We start from the raw sequence: 16,078 nt of genomic DNA on the forward strand, positions 1-16,078 counted from the left end.
TACTTGCTAAAGTTAACATTACTGTTGGCTAAAGGGAGTCCGCGCACGGCTGTGGTGTTCTCACATACATTACACGAAACAATACAATTTTGCTCCAATAAAAGTAAAATAAATGACATAAATTAAAGATTTTCTCCATTTCGGTCGTCCATCACGGATGCAGCGTCTACTGTCGCGGTTGCTAAGCAACAAGAGCCGAGCGTCGTAGGGGACACGGTCCAGTTTAACAGCCGCTCACTTCCGGTCTTTAAGGGCAGCCCCTGAATTTGAACACACGCCTAGTTTTGCGTTTTAGGAGAGTGAGTGCTTAAATGATAAAAGAAGTAAGCACACAGACAGCGCAATAATGATGTAATACTTTGTGTGTGGCGTTGCCACTGGTGACGCGTCTTTATCCGTTTTAGTCCCGCCCTTGCTCGCTATTCTCCCTGTGATTGGCTGATAGTGGTTCCCTTGCGTTTCACTGGTTAGGCTGTGTGCAGCCCGTTTGCTAGCTGGGTATATTTAGCTGATTGCATTATCGGATCAGATTTAGCCTGCAGTCCAGCAGAGTAGTGAACGTTATTTCAGGTGAATTCTGACTAGTAGTTAGCCAAGTAGTTAAGCTAACGTGAACAGCAGCCGTCTTTTTTCAGAAAAGTCTAGGTTATCTGTAAGGAGCGAAAACAAACCATTTCGGACATGTCTTCAGACGAAGACAGGGCCAAGGAAATTTTGAAGGGCTTCAAACTGTATCCTTTTTCCTGTTTGTGTTGCGCGAATGTTAGAAACACAGCAGTGAGCTAAATAGCTAGCTGTCTGGGTAAAGGCATAGGACAGGATGCAGCAGCCACATTAGCAGGATGGATGTTGTTGTACAACAAGCTTAGTTGCTAAAGCTAACCTGCCACAGTCTCTGCGCACGGAGTTGTATAGTTGCTGTGTTCCAGTGTCTGAACGGACACAACAGCAGCTCATTGAATGACGACCTGTGGGCTCACATGAGCTTCCACATGAGGGTGAATTCGCCTGCAGTTGTAGTACCTGTGGCACATGATGAGGATGAGATTTTGCTCAGGTAGCTGAGAAGTAACTGTTGTGCCTCCTGTAACTATTATTAAGCGCCTCACAGGTATGTGACTCGCGTTGAGCATAGTCTGACTGCTGTATGGTTCCGTAATGCTGGAAGTTGAAACCCAGGTGCGCCTCTCTGTGTGATGATGGCAGACTTGATTCCACGCAGCTATTCTGGATTTGTATGCTAACCACCAGAGCAACATTGGAGATTGCAGTATGACCTGTTAAATGTGTACTCATGTAGTGAGTCAATTTTATTCCTCTTTGGTGTGCCTGTTAGCGCTCATCCAGCACATGTCTGAGAAAGTGACCGAGCAACAGATTTGTGATTAGAGAATAGGAGATGCTGTGCAGGATAAGTGTTCAGCATAAGTTACCTCAGTCATTTAGGTAGGTAAATGGAGTCTCTTTAAGCTTGATGCAGCTCAACATGTCATTGATTGATTCATTAATTCTGAGTTGTAGCATCCAGTTTGAAAGACAAATGTCAGAACATCAGTCTGTAAACTAAACCTGAAGCTGGTGTTTTGTTTGTTTTTTAGCCAAGGGAAAAAAAAAAAGACAAAGTGATTAAAGTCATGCAGTAAAAGTGCGGTAGAGTAGTATCACAATAGTCTCTTATGTGTAGGTTATCATTGTAGACTTATTTTTAGGGGTTACACCTTGTGTACACATGCTGTAACATAAGCATGAAGCAGAAGCTAAGGAGGTGTTTCAAGCACACATCTGATGTTTAGGTTGCCTATATCTTATAAGAACTCAGCGCTGAGTCAGTTCACAATCATTAAAACACTTGTAAAATAGAAGGACATGCCTAGAAGCACTCAAACACACGAGTAAAACTATGTTATAACCTGTGTCGCACAGAATTAAACAAATACACTTCATTTCTGATGCTCAGAAAACATAAAAACTGAAAAGCATGTCCAGATTAGAAATCTTACTATAGAAAAAGTCTACAGAAAAGAAAGGGGGGGGGGGGGGGGGGGGATTGTGTGCTTAATGGTTAATGGTCTGTGCCAGTGTCACCCTTTCATGTAAATTAGCTTGAAGCTACACTAGAACATCCTGGGTTAACTTGACCAGTTAAGAACCAGCTTTATGTGAGCACTTTTTACTGCAGGCTTGATTTATACATTCACACACATTTCTACAGCACTTTTACTGCATGCCTTTAACTGTTTGGTCAGACCTCTTGATGCACTGTGGTAATGGTTAAACCCATGATTTAGTGGAATGGAGCTTTACTGCCTTCTGTCCTTATTGAAATGGGGTAAAGAGAATTTTCTTTTTCCCTTCTTTAGTGTAATGGTAACACAGATAAAGTCCAATATGACAACAGCCCTGTTTAACTAATATAATACTAAAGTAGTGTTTGTGAAGTTATGTCACTTTGTCCCATACTGAGTAGTCATCAGATTTGTAAATGGTGAAATGTGATGATTTTAAATGGCCAGGATGTTCTTACGAAACCCCTTCAGACACCTTGGAACTGGAAGGAAGTCTTCTAGAAGGATTAGTCAGATTTCAGCAAGCTGCTGTGAGAGACTGACAACTAAAAGAGCTACACAGCGGTCTTTGTGCTAAAGCACAAAGACTGCTGTTTGGTACTTCAGTGTTTGGTACTTCAGTGTTTCCAGCTGGCTTTTCAATCTTTTGATATCTTTCTAGATATCAAAAAAGTAAAATAATGACCTTTGTTTTAACTGTATGCCAGCTCAAAACACTATTCATCTTCTTTTTATGGTTTACTAGTTGTAAATTAAAGGCAAAATATAAGCAGCTAATGTAATTGATGGTAAAACCTCAAGCAAAGAGAAAAGTTCTCTCCGTTTCCTAAAATTGCAGTTATGTGCTGTGAACATCACCTCAAAATAAATGGACATCAAAATTGTATTCTTTGTTTATCCTAACATGTAATACTATAAAAGCTATTTTGGCAGCTCCACAATCAAATCTTATTGAATTCTGGTGTAAATGGCTTAAAGGTCAGTAGTTGTATAAATGTTGGGGTTAGGAAGTTGCCAGTACTTGGAGCCATTAACATGTCTTTAAAAAATAAATGCAGACTAAAATGTGACAGCAGCTTTTCACTGGGGGCTCATTAACGATGTTCTGACGGGTCTGTGCAGGCACCCTGGTGATTTACACACACACACACACACACACACACACACACACACACACACACACACAACCTGCAGCAGACCCACAGGAGGCTATGGTATAATTTTGTATGATGTTATTGGAGCTGAAGTGTGTATGGGTTTTAGACTGTGAGAAAGTGATTGGAAGTAAATTGAATAAGGGCATACATTATTGGGTGTAAAGCATTTGTGGAGGTGATGGTTTTTATTTTCTGAGCCTTTTTTTTGTTTTGGTAGTGTGTAAAGAGGATTCTTCTGGATGGTGTAGATCTGGTTATGCATGGAGGGATTAGTGAAACTGTTCAACTCAGCATACTTTACTAGAAAGCCAAAGGAAGGGGGAGGGGCTAGTAGAGGTAATGGAGTTGTGCTGTCAGTGGGATCTGACCCATACGGCTGGGATTATACTCCCTTGCAGACTCAGCCACGGACAGCTGTCAACTGCAGACACTTAGCTTGGAGGAGGTATGTACATTTGGTGCCCTTCAAGTGGAGTGGCTGTGGAGACAACTGTGCACAGACCCAACCACAGGGAGGGTATGTGAAAGTCCACTCAGTCTCTTATATACACTGTTTGGACAAAAGCCACACAGCCACCATGTACAGGGCTCAACAGATAACAAATATTTTACAAATGGGCCAAAAACCTTTTTCCAAACTATAAATGACTGTATTCACTGTAGTGAAGATTGAGTGGACTTCTCTGGGAGGTCAGAAATGAATTACTAATCACATAAACATGTGACCACTAAAACTACCTTTTCAGTTCAAAAATGGAAGTAAATAACTGATTTGGCATCTTAATCAAAATAATAACATGTTGTACTTATATCCAATAAATTTGAAAATTATAATAGCAATTATAGAAACATAGAAAAGTAACTTTGGCAATTAAGGACATCTGTGACATAAAGCTTACACATTTGTAGAACTGTGTTCTTCAAGCAAATTCGAAAACAGTATAAGAAATCCACTATTCATTACACTATTCACAGATGACTAATGAATAATCCCATAATATGACGACTTTCATTCCTCTGGGGGGTTGGCCAACAGGCTGCTGGTGGAAACTGTGCTACTGTTGTCTGAAGATGAAGACAGAGGAGAAGGGGAAGGTGTTTTAGGCATTGGTAAGAGAGAAGGAAAGGCATGAATGCAGAAGTGTGAGTAGGAACTCTACATGTAGGGACTCCGACTGGTAAAAGGAGAGAGCTGGGTGATACGGAGAGAAGGAAGGTTGATATATTGTGTGTGCAGGAGGCAGCAGCTTTTCACTGGGGGCTCATTAACAAGCAAGGGAAGCACTCAAGGTGGATTCAAACTATTCTACCATGGTTTAGATTGGAAGTGAAGCGGCGTGGGGGTAATTTTTAAGGAAGAGGATGTGAACAGTGTTATGGGGATGAAGAGGGAGTGAGGTGGGATCATGAGTTTGATGATGGAAATTGAAGATGTGACGTTAACGGTTGTCAGTGCAGAGTGTCCCTATGGCGGGTGGGAGTTGTTAATTTCAGTGTAATGTAGGTTATGGGAACAGAGGTGATGGTGTTGGGGAGGAAATGTGGAAAATTATGTGGCAGTGGATTTTGCAAAAAGGATGGAAAGGACTGTCAAACATACAAGAAAAGAGAGGAACATAGGGTGGCATAAGGTCACCTTATGTTCACCCTGAGTGCAGTCTGAAAGACATATGAGACTCCAGGGTGGTGTCAAGGGAGAATGTAGCTAAGCAGCATCTGATGGTAGTTGGTAGGATGATTTTAGAAATTAAGAAGAGGAAGCGAGTCAAGGATTAAATGGTGAAAGTTGAAGAAGGAAGCATGTTGCTCAGAGTTCAGGAAGGAGCTGGGACAGGCTGTGGGGTTTGTTGGGAAGTTATCAGATGACTGGGAATGTACAGCTGAAGTGGTGAGAGAACCTGTCAAGAAGGTGTTTGACATATCCCTTGTATTTAAGAAAGAGTATAAAGATACTTGGTAATGGAATGAGGAAGTACATGAAAATATTCAAAGAATGAGGTTGGCAAAGAAAAAGTGTGATAGTCACAGAGATGAAGAAAATAGACAGGTGTACTGAGAGGTTTACAGCAAAGAAAGAGGTGGCAAAGGCTCATAGTGAGTTTGTGAAGCTGGAGACTAAGGAAGGACAAAGGACTTGCAGAGAGATCACGCTGAAAAGATTGTGCAGCAGCCTTTCAATCTCTAAACATAAAGATGGAAATCGAGTAATGAGTGAAAAGAGTGTTGAGAAGATGGAGGAGATACAGGAGTAAGGATGGAGGACAATTTTATTTATACAGCGCCAAATCACAACAACAGTCACCTCAAGACGCTTTATATTGTCAGGTAGACCCTACAATAATACATACAGAGAAAAACCCAACAATCATAACCCTATGAGCAAGCACTTCGGCGACAGTGGGAAGGAAAAACTCCCGGAGGGGCGGACATCTGCTGCAACTGTTTGGCGTTAGGGGAGGAAGACGGGACAAAAGACATGCGGTGGAGGGGGCCAGAGATTAATAATGAGTATAATTCAGTGCAGAGAGGTCTATTAACACATAGTGAGTGAGAAAAGCGACTGGAGAAGAAACACTCAATGCATCATGGGAATCCCCAGCAGTCTACACCTATTGCAGCATAACTAAGGGAGGATTCAGGGTCACCTGGTCCAGCCCTAACTATATGTTTTAGCAAAAAGGAAAGTTTTAAGCCTAATCTTAAACATAGAGATCGTGTCTGTCTCCTGAATCCAAACTGGAAGCTGGTTCCACAGAAGAGGGGCCTGAAAACTGAAAAAAGCCTCCCATTCTACTTTTAAATACTCTAGGAAGAACAAGTAGGCCTGCAGTGCGACAGCGAAGTGCTCTAATAGGGTGATATGGTACTACAAGGTCATTAAGATAAGATGGGGCCTGATTATTTAAGACCTTATATGTGAGGAGCAGGACTTCAACTTCAATTCTGGATTTAACAGGAAGCCAATGAAGGGAAGCCAATGCAGGAGAAATATGCCCTCTCTTTCTAGTCCCTGTCAGTGCTCTTGCTGCAGCATTTTGGATCAACTGAAGGCTTTTTAAGGTGTTTTGAGAACACCCTGATAATAACAAATTACATTAGTCCAGCCTAGAAGTAATAAATGCACAAACTAGTTTTTCAGCGTCACTCTGAGAGATGATGTTTCTGATTTTAGAGATATTGCGCAAATGGAAGAAAGCAGTCCTACATATTTGTTTACTGTGTGCATTGAAGGACATATCCTGGTCAAAAATGACTCCAGAATTCTATTGGTTAGGTTACATATAAAATTATTGCTTTTTGTTCATCATCAATTTATCCATCCAGCCTCTTCTGATTATTGTGGGGGCGGGGTTTAATTGTAGCTACCATAGGTTGAAAGTGCATTATGAGAAAATTTTCAAAGGTCATATTACAGTGTATGATAGATGACTGTTCATAATAATAGTAGCGTATTAAAGGTCTGCTTTTCACCTGTGTTTTGACACACTGTCAAAAAAAGTTGTAACGTCATCATTTTCAACATGTTCCAGCCATCAGTGCTTGAGAATTTAAATCTGTACTCTGATGGTTTTAAGGTTGTTCTGTGGGTTTGTGCTGTTGTCCTCCTGTTGTTTCTAACGTGAGCAGTCAGCACTTCTGTACTACAGTAGGAAATTCAGCATGCAGGCTTCATGAAGTCTGAGGGAATACTTGTTCCAGGGTACCATGCTTTGGTGTTAATGGCTGACCAGTGTTAAGTTGTAGTACTGCTGTTGTTGCAGTAATATTGTTGAGCTGATCAGAGGTTGTGTTTCTTCACCAGATATCCTGCCAGTTTTCATTTTGCTTTGATTGGAATTAAGTGAGGGCATGGCGCATTAAGAACAGCTTCAGTTCCTTCACGTAAGCTTCTACTGGTTTTTGGCTGATGTCTCCAGTGCAGCATGTCCCTTTTGAAAACACCAGTTGTAGAAGTATCCAGATCCATAATTTTTATTCACAGTACACGCTGTTTGTTGGGAAAAGATCATCTTTAATTGGAAATGATACGAATACAAAATTTCAAATATTTTGAATTTGGCAGCAAACACTTGAAAAAGTTGGCAATGGGGTAACACGACAGGGAAAGAGCCTGAAAATATGCATGTTGAAAAGTCTCACTGCGCTGACCTGACATGTAGGGACTTTACAGGGAGGTGTAGGTCAGGTACACGCTAGGTTACAGCATAGCTACTTTGTAGATCTCCCACTGCAGCAGAAATTCCCAGTAAGTCTACCGGTGTGTATTTGAGTGGTGCGTTCACTTTGGTTAGGACACTGTTACTTAACTGTTTCCTGCTAGAAACTGGATGAATCTTCGGGATGCAGAGACGGGCAAAGTGCTGTGGCAGGGAACGGAGGACCTCTCTGTACCGGGAGTAGAGCACGAAGGTATGTCTGCGCTTTTGACACTCTCAAGTCATATCTGTTGTGAGAGAACAACTAAATACAAATCTTCAAGACCTGTTTATCAGATGGTTTACCCACTAATTCATAATAAAACCCACTCATCTCATAAGCCAACATTGTCAGCTAATACTGATTGTTCTATATATGCAGTATCCTTCTCTCTGTTTATTTAGAGGCTGTATATTTAGACAAAGTCGTTTTTTCACATCATTTTAAGTTTAAAAATTATAATGTTGAAGAGGCGTTTGTGAGGGCCACTCAAAAAACACCAGATTGACCTTTTAATGTTACCAAAAGTGATTTTGCGGTTTTCAATCATCCTGTTGTAGAAACCAGCCTCTAGTTAACATTGGAAGAAATTGGTTTCACTCTTCCAGTGAAAATTGTGTGCAGCACAAACAATAAATGTGTTCTTTTGTAAATGACAGATAAGGTCGGAAATGACTGTTTATCAGGATCGACTGTTGCAGGTAAACAGGAGTGGAGTCATCACATCCATCATAAAATGTTTTGTGGCATTGTGCCTTCAAATAATGTAAAACACAGGACGACCAAGCAGAAAAAATGTGTTTGTCCATTATTGTTCAAGAAGTTACTTGACAGCACGATATCGCACTGACAGCAGGGAGTCTTTTATGAATTCCATTGTCATCACAGATTTTCCCGCAAATCTGAGGAGCCTGATCAATTTGTTACACTCACAATTGTTCTCGGTTTCCATTCAACCTGATAATTCAGTTACTGAAGTGAAATAATGATCAATGGGTTATGCAACTTTTTTTTTTTAGTGACAGTAAAAAGCTAAACTTTGTCTGTTAGTGGACAGCAAATCAGCCATTCATTATTCTTCACTCTCTCCCTTCCCCGTCATATCCCTCCATCAGTTTTTTAAACCATAGTAATTACACCTTCCTGTCGTTCTCGCGCTGTTCTTGGGCCTGCGGTCTCTCCTCCTGCACTTCTCCACAGCAAGTGTGAGCAGCAGCAGCCTCCTGTGACTGCAAAGGCTGGTTACTAGTTGTTGCTAGGACTACAGCTGTCAGTGTAGCAGCAGCCCTAACAACTAACATGTCGCTTAATTTCACACAGTTTGCTGCTTCCATTTCTTGTATCAGAGTGGCTATAGCTCAGGAACTAGAGCGGTCGTGCTAATTAGATGGTTAGTGGTTCAATCCCTGCCTGTTCTGGTTTGGATGCCATAGTATCATTGGGCAAGATGCTAACAATTCGTCGAAGTGTGGATGTTGGATGGAAGCACATAAGCATGGAAAACGTTCTTGTATGAATGGATGTGAACAAGTGAATGAAGCATGTTATGTAAAGTGCTCCGAGTGCCCCAGTAGAGTAGAAAAGAGAACCAGTCCATTTACCATTTCTGTCTTAGCTTTTCAGCTCCACTTTGCTACTTTTGTTTGCTTTGTTCCATCTTTATCCGCCACTTCTTCCACGATACACTCTGTTCTACAAGGTGCATGAATGCACAGGGAGGGCAGACGAGGGGTCAGTTGCCTTGACAGATTTGATCTGATCCTACATGCTGACCTGTAGCCTGTATAATTATGTCTATAAAGTCTTAGGTCCTGGGCCCACAAATGAAAACACTGAATGCTGGTGTTACGTACCTAGCTGTTGTAAGCAGAGTTAATTATATACGGCATATCTGTCTCTTCAGCTCGTGTCCCAAAGAAGATCCTGAAGTGTAAAGCAGTGTCCAGAGAGCTCAACTTTTCTTCCTCAGAGAAGCTGGAGAAGTTCAGACTGGAGCAGAAAGTTTTCTTCAAAGGACAGTGTTTAGAAGGTAATATGTGAAAACTGACAGATCAGTGTTCGTTTCCACATGAATGGAGCCCTGCATGTTCCTGTCTGGTTCTACAGACATCCTCTTATCCACATGTGGTACAGGGACCAGTAGCTAACTGAACATGTTAAAAACGGAGTCGACTAGGTACTGCTGGAAAAGTGCTATATGTTATCCATATCTTATCTGTCTCATATAATATAGTCAGTGTAAGATTAAACCTATTTTACTCCAAATTATGTCAAGTTTATTAAAATGTGTTTAAAATTTGTTAAAAAAAAAAACAAAGACCAAAATGAATATATACAAAATACAATATTATTCCCTTAAAAGTGATTACTACCCACAGAGTGAGCAGTGAAATGCTATTTGAAGATGTTAACATGTTTGAAGTAAACCTCCCTTTCACATAGCATCATCACTTAACCTCGACCCCTCAGCTGTAATCGGCTGACTGCGTTATGTCGTCACCACGGTGGGCGGGTGAGAGGTCACCCAGGTTTGTGAATGCAAGAACTCAAGAACAAGGCAAAAAAGAAACTTTGCATCGATACCATAGCTGTGTCTACTAAAAATCTCAGACAAGTTCAAATCTCAATGACTTGGACTTGGTCAGTTTTTTGTTTTTTTTTTTGAAAATCTTGTGAATGTGAGAACTTGAGAAAAAGACAATTTTGAAATTGATACTATAGGTGCGTTTACTAGGAGGCTAACAGCTTTTTGTTGTTTTGACCATGTGTAGGGACAAATGAAGGCCTGGTAGTCTTAGGAAGGTTAACCAATGAATACAGTTGCTACATAGTATTATGAAAAAAACAAAAATGATAAAATGCTCAGAATTAAAATCAAATAAAAACGTATTTTTGTGAATTCATTAGCAAATTAATTATAAGATTCTATAATCAAGCAAGTTGAAATCTGAAAGAAGGAAAACCTGTGCAGGGTTACTAGAAGGCGGTTTGAGAAGAACAGACAGCTCACAGCCCTGGAACCTGTTGTGCATTGTCGTCACTTCCCTGTTTCACTGTGTTTGCAGTACAGTAATCCCCCTGACACCCTGCTGCACAGTTCCAGAGAGAAAACACACAATCCACACCCACATAACATGTTTGTGCTGCTGTTTTCCACCTGAGAAGAGAAATGTCTGTGAACTAATATCTAGGCCATGGTGGTATAGTAATAGCAATGATAGTGTGTGCTAGAGCAGCAGCATTGAGCCCTCTGTCTCTCTGTCCAGAGTGGTTCTTTGAGTTTGGTTTCGTTATCCCCAACTCCACCAACACATGGCAGTCTCTGATAGAAGCGGCTCCAGAGTCCCAGATGATGCCAGCCAATGTTTTAACGTGAGTCTCTGCTCAGATGTTTCCTGTACTTTGTGTTTCTGTACTTGGACCGTCTCTGTTTTAATGCCATAGAGCTGTGCTAGGCTTTTATCTGGCCTTGAGCTACATCAGGCCTGCTTCCATAGCGATACAAAGTGTACATCAACACACAAGTGGTCTTATGTTCTTGGCTGAAATATATTTACATACCTGCATTTTATTCTGATGATCTGAACATTTGCACGTAGACGCCTTGTGGATTTTCAGCGACTGAATCATAAAAGATCCAGTCGCTGAGCTTCAAACCGCACAAAGTGTCGTTCAGCAGCCCTACATTCTTCTTTCAGTGCGCCCGGAGGTCGTCTTTAAACAGATGACTTGGGAAGCGCAGGCTAATCATAATTAAAGTCAAGTCCCACATTTAGTTTCCTTTTATTCTACCAGTCACAGCTGTACAAAGTTGCGCAGCATTCATGTATCTTTTGCCCTGTTGTAGTGAATTTTCTGTTATGTTTCACTTTTACTAAAGGCTGACACTTGTCTTTGTTTTCTAGTGGTAATGTTATCATAGAGACCAAGTTCTTCGACGATGACCTGCATGTCAGTACTTCCAGGGTACGGCTTTTCTACGTCTGACATTTAACCCCCCCAAGTCTACCTTCCTGAATGCTGACACCCTGCCAAGGTCTGTAAATACCCAAGGTTAGCTACAATTCACAGCGGTAAAGAGCTCTTTGCTGACGTGGGATCAGCATGTTGGGGTGAAACCCAGCTGTGGCGCCACAATCAGTCAAGTGAGCTCGTGTTCTCTAGTTTTGTCTCGACTTGAAAACCTCTGGACCTTGGAAGAAGAGGGAAGAGGAGAGAGAGAACTCGATTGCTTCCCCTGTTCCAGGATCACCTCTCTCTCTGTTTTCCCCTTCAGACTGTTTCACTGTAAACACGTGATCACTGATCTCAAGTCAGCTAGGGAAGCCCTCTTGTGTTTTTTCTTTTTTGTAGTGCTGCCCTATCTCACTCCCAGGTAGCATTTACTCAGGAACAGAACAGATGTGTAACCTTCTGTGAATAGATATCATGTTTTCTAATCTCCATGTGTCATGTCATGGCTGGTCAAAGATGGACTGTTGTTGTTGAGGGAAGGTGATGCACTCAAGCAGGGGTAGGGGAACTCCAGGCCTCAGGGGGCCTATGTCCTGCAGGTTTTAGATATCAGCCTAGGTCAACACACCTGAATAAAATGATTAGTTCACTACCTCTGGAAGTGGCCTCTGGAGAACTTCAAGACATGTTGAGGAGGTAATTTAGCCATTTAAATCATGTGTTGGATCAAGAATACATCTAAAACCTGCAGGACACGGCTCTCGAGGCCTGGAGTTCCCCCACTCCTGCACTAGAGGGTCGGGGATGACATGAAAGCTCTTATTGTCATTTTAGGTGCTACAAATTTTATTGACAACTCAGATAAAATGTATAAACCTGTTACAATGAGCACTGCATATTTTACATAATTCAAATATAAAGTAGTATAGCCTTGAGGCGACTGTTGTTATGATCTGGCGCTATATAAATAAAATTGAACTGAATTGAGCTCATTTCCTCTGGCTGCCTCCCGTTTCAGAGGCTGTCTGTGAGCGCCCACATTTCTCACATGGTATGTCTTTACTAGTAAGGGTGACTTTCCAAAGCAGGTGAAATGCAGCCTCCTTCCTTCATTTGAGCAACAGAAGGAGCACAACCTGTGCACTCTTCTCCTCCTCAGATGGTCAATTTGTTTTTTTCTAGTCATTGATTAGAATTGCTCGGTTTTTATTGGAGAAATGGAAGAAATATACATTTGTGGATATATTAATCTTTACACATTAACCCATTCGTAATGTTTCACTTTGATGAGTTGATGAGGCCCGTCTAACACTGCAGTGCTCATCCCCTGTTAGTTTTCACAAGCACTAACCTTAGCAGGCTGACTCGTGACTGGAACAAACCCGCTTAATGTAATGTTTGCAACAGTGGTTTCAATGTAGTCTGATAGAGGGCTACACACGTTTGCTTGTTTTTTTTACACTCCTCCATGAATTGTTAAAATGAAACCTTCACACAGTTATGACATAATTAAAAACTGTTGTTATTCATTGGTAGAACAAAACAAGCTTTTATTCCATTAATTTATGTTTTAATTGACCTTCACATGACTTAATTCTGATATTTCACTTTGAATAAAATCATTATCAGGGTGAAACCAAAACATGCGTCATTTTATCTTAGCTAGATCCAGATGGTAACAGCAGCTTGAATTCTTTTACAACACCTTTGCTTTGCATATTCTCACTAGATTTTTAGCTTTGGCTTCCTGCGTAGTTCACACATTCACCTCGTTATGTGTTTTTCTTAGCTCCTATCTGGGCTTTGTAAAATAGATTTGTGTTGTAATATAATGGGAGGTGTGGATTAAAGTTACATGATGTTGGAATAACATGATGCGTTCTGTTTATTTTATTAATTAATAATTTTCCCCGACCTGGTTGGGAAACAATTTCCCCAATTTCAAATGATGCATGTAGAGTTGTTGGAAAAATTCCCATGCACCCTGAAGTATCTTATCGCAGGTAAAGACTTGATATGCTCTTCTATGGCTAGGCCAAAAAACAGGTGGAGTCTCCTCTCTAGTACTGGGGCAAAGACTTCCACAGGCCAAGGAATGTCATTCCCCTAGTTACCCATGGGACCACCATCCCAGTTTGCCAATCCAGAGGGGACTGTCCCTGACCTCCACACAATGCAGCAGAGATTTGTCAACCAAGACAGCCCCACAGCATTTACTTCACTGCAGATACTAGTCAGCTGGCTCCAGAATCCAAGAAACAAACCAAGGGAAGAGGAGAGAGAACTCGATTGCTTCCCCTGCTCCCTTCACTTTTGGCGTCCACCATTGAGACAGGTACCAGCAACTTTACAGCCAGAAATAGAGGAGTGGCATCTGACTAATTTGGATCCTGACCAAAGATCTACTGCTCTTGGAGCAGGCATTTTGCCAGATGGTGCCTCCACATCCACACTGGACATTTGATTGAGATTTCCACATCAGTGCATCTTCCCACACCACCTTGACAGTTGACAGCTCAGCTTCTCTCAGCCTAGGTTGTGGGTGTTAAGTGCACTGATGTGGAAATCTCTTCAGTTTCATGCAGATTTTTTTATGGATTTTTTTTTTATGGATTGAACAATTATGTTTAGAAATGTACTTAATATACTGTAGGTCGTTTTCAGTGTTTATTTGTGACAGAGGGATAGCAGCAAGAGAGAAAGGGAAGGATTACAAGATGGTAGTGAGACCTGCTATGATGTATTGTTTGGAGACAGCGGCACTGAAACAAAGAAAGAAAGCAGAGCTGAAGATGTTCAGATCTTCATTATGAGTGAGCAGGATGGACAGGATTAGAACTGAGTCCTTTAGAGGGACAGCTCAGGCTGAGCAGTTTGGAGAAAAAGTGAGAGAGACGAGGTTGAGATGGTTTGGACATGTGCAGAGGAGGGAGAGTGGATATATCAGATAAAGGATGATGAAGATGGAGCTGAGAGGAAAAAGCACATGCTAGGGACAGGGTGAGATGATCCACTGGGATAAAAGACAAAAAATAATCACATAGCAAGCAGAAGAAACTCAAACACTGTTTGGGTAAATTCTACAGGGTGGGCCATTTATATGGATACACCGTAATAACACGGGAATGGTTGGTGATATTAAAGTCCTGTTTGTGGCACATTAGTATATGTGAGGGGGCAAACTCCTCAAGATGGGTGGTGACCATGGTGGCCATTTAGAAGCCGGCCATCTTGGATACAACTTTTGTTTTTTCAATAGGAAGAGGGTCATGTGACACATCAAACTTATTGGTAATGTCACAAGAAAAACAATGGTGTGCTTGGTTTCAACGTAACTTTATTCTTTCATGAGTTATTTACAAGTTTCTGACCACTTATAGAATGTGTTCACTGTGCTGCCCATTGTGTTGGATTGTCAATGCAACCCTCCTCTCCTACTCTTCACACACTGATAGCAACACCGCAGGAGAAATGCCAGCACAGGCATCCGGTATCTGTAGTTTCAGGTGCTGCACATCTCGTATCTTCACACCATAGACAATTGCCTTCAGATGACCCCAAAGATAAAAGTCTAAGGGGGTCAGATCGGGAGACCTTGGGGGCCATTCAACTGGCCCACGATGACCAATCCACTTTCCAGGAAACTGTTCATCTAGGAATGCTCGGACCTGGCACCCATAATGTGGTGGTGCACCATCTTGCTGGAAAAACTCAGGGAATGTGCCAGCTTCAGTGCATAAAGAGGGAAACGCATCATCATGTAGCAATTTCAAATATCCAGTGGCCTTGAGGTTTCCATTGATGAAGAATGGACCCACTATCGTTGTACCCCATATACCAAACCATCACTTTTGTTGTTCCAACAGTCTTGGAGGGATCCATCCAATGTGGGTTAGTGTCAGACCAATAGCGGTGGTTTTGTTTGTTAACTTCACCATTCACATAAAAGTTTGCCTCATCACTGAACAAAATCTTCTGCGTGAACTGAGGGTCCTGTTCCAGTTTTTGTTTTGCCCGTTCTGCAAATTCTGTGCACCGATCTGGGTCATCCTCATTGAGATGCTGCAGTAGCTGGAGTTTGTAAGGGTGCCATTTGTGAGTAGCTAATATCTGCCGAAGGGATGTTCGACTAATGCCACTCTCCAGTGACATGCGGCGAGTGCTACGCTGTGGGCTCTTGCTGAATGAAGCTAGGACAGCCACTGATGTTTCTTCATTAGTGACAGTTTTCTTGCGTCCACATTCTGGCAAATCCAACACTGAACCAGTTTCACGAAACTTAGCAAGCAGTTTGCTAACTGTAGCATGGGAGATGGGTGGTCTCGTAGGGTGTCTTGCATTGTAATGTGCTGCAATGACCCGGTTACTGTGTTCACCAGATATCAACACAATTTCGATCCGCTCCTCACGTGTTAACCTCTTCGACATGTCAATGGCTGTGAACAAAGAGAAACCTGTAAATAACTCATGAAAGAATAAAGTTACGTTGAAACCAAGCACACCATTGTTTTTCTTGTGACATTACCAATAAGTTTGATGTGTCACATGACCCTCTTCCTATTGAAAAAACAAAAGTTGTATCCAAGATGGCCGGCTTCTAAATGGCCACCATGGTCACCACTCATCTTGAGGAGTTTGCCCCCTCACATATACTAATGTGCCACAAACAGGACTTTAATATCACCAACCATTCCCATGTTATTA

At 41.6% G+C, this 16,078-nt stretch overlaps 1 protein-coding gene across 1 annotated transcript; it reads left to right on the top strand.

Annotated features, from left to right (window-relative positions):
- Window positions 1-535: 535 nt before the first annotated feature.
- On the top strand, window positions 536-12,953 carry pde6d (phosphodiesterase 6D, cGMP-specific, rod, delta). Its single transcript, XM_085376174.1, has 5 exons — window positions 536-731; window positions 7,545-7,633; window positions 9,324-9,449; window positions 10,687-10,792; window positions 11,326-12,953. The coding sequence occupies exons 1-5, from the start codon at window positions 682-684 to the stop codon at window positions 11,405-11,407; spliced, it is 453 nt and encodes a 150-aa protein (XP_085232300.1). The 5' UTR covers window positions 536-681; the 3' UTR covers window positions 11,408-12,953.
- The last annotated feature ends 3,125 nt before the right edge of the window (window positions 12,954-16,078 follow it).

The sequence above is a fragment of the Diplotaxodon limnothrissa genome, linkage group LG17, assembly GCF_057381915.1.
Source record: "Diplotaxodon limnothrissa isolate DT_005_m linkage group LG17, D_limnothrissa_male_GT1.1, whole genome shotgun sequence".
NCBI classification, from domain to species: Eukaryota; Metazoa; Chordata; class Actinopteri; order Cichliformes; family Cichlidae; genus Diplotaxodon; species Diplotaxodon limnothrissa.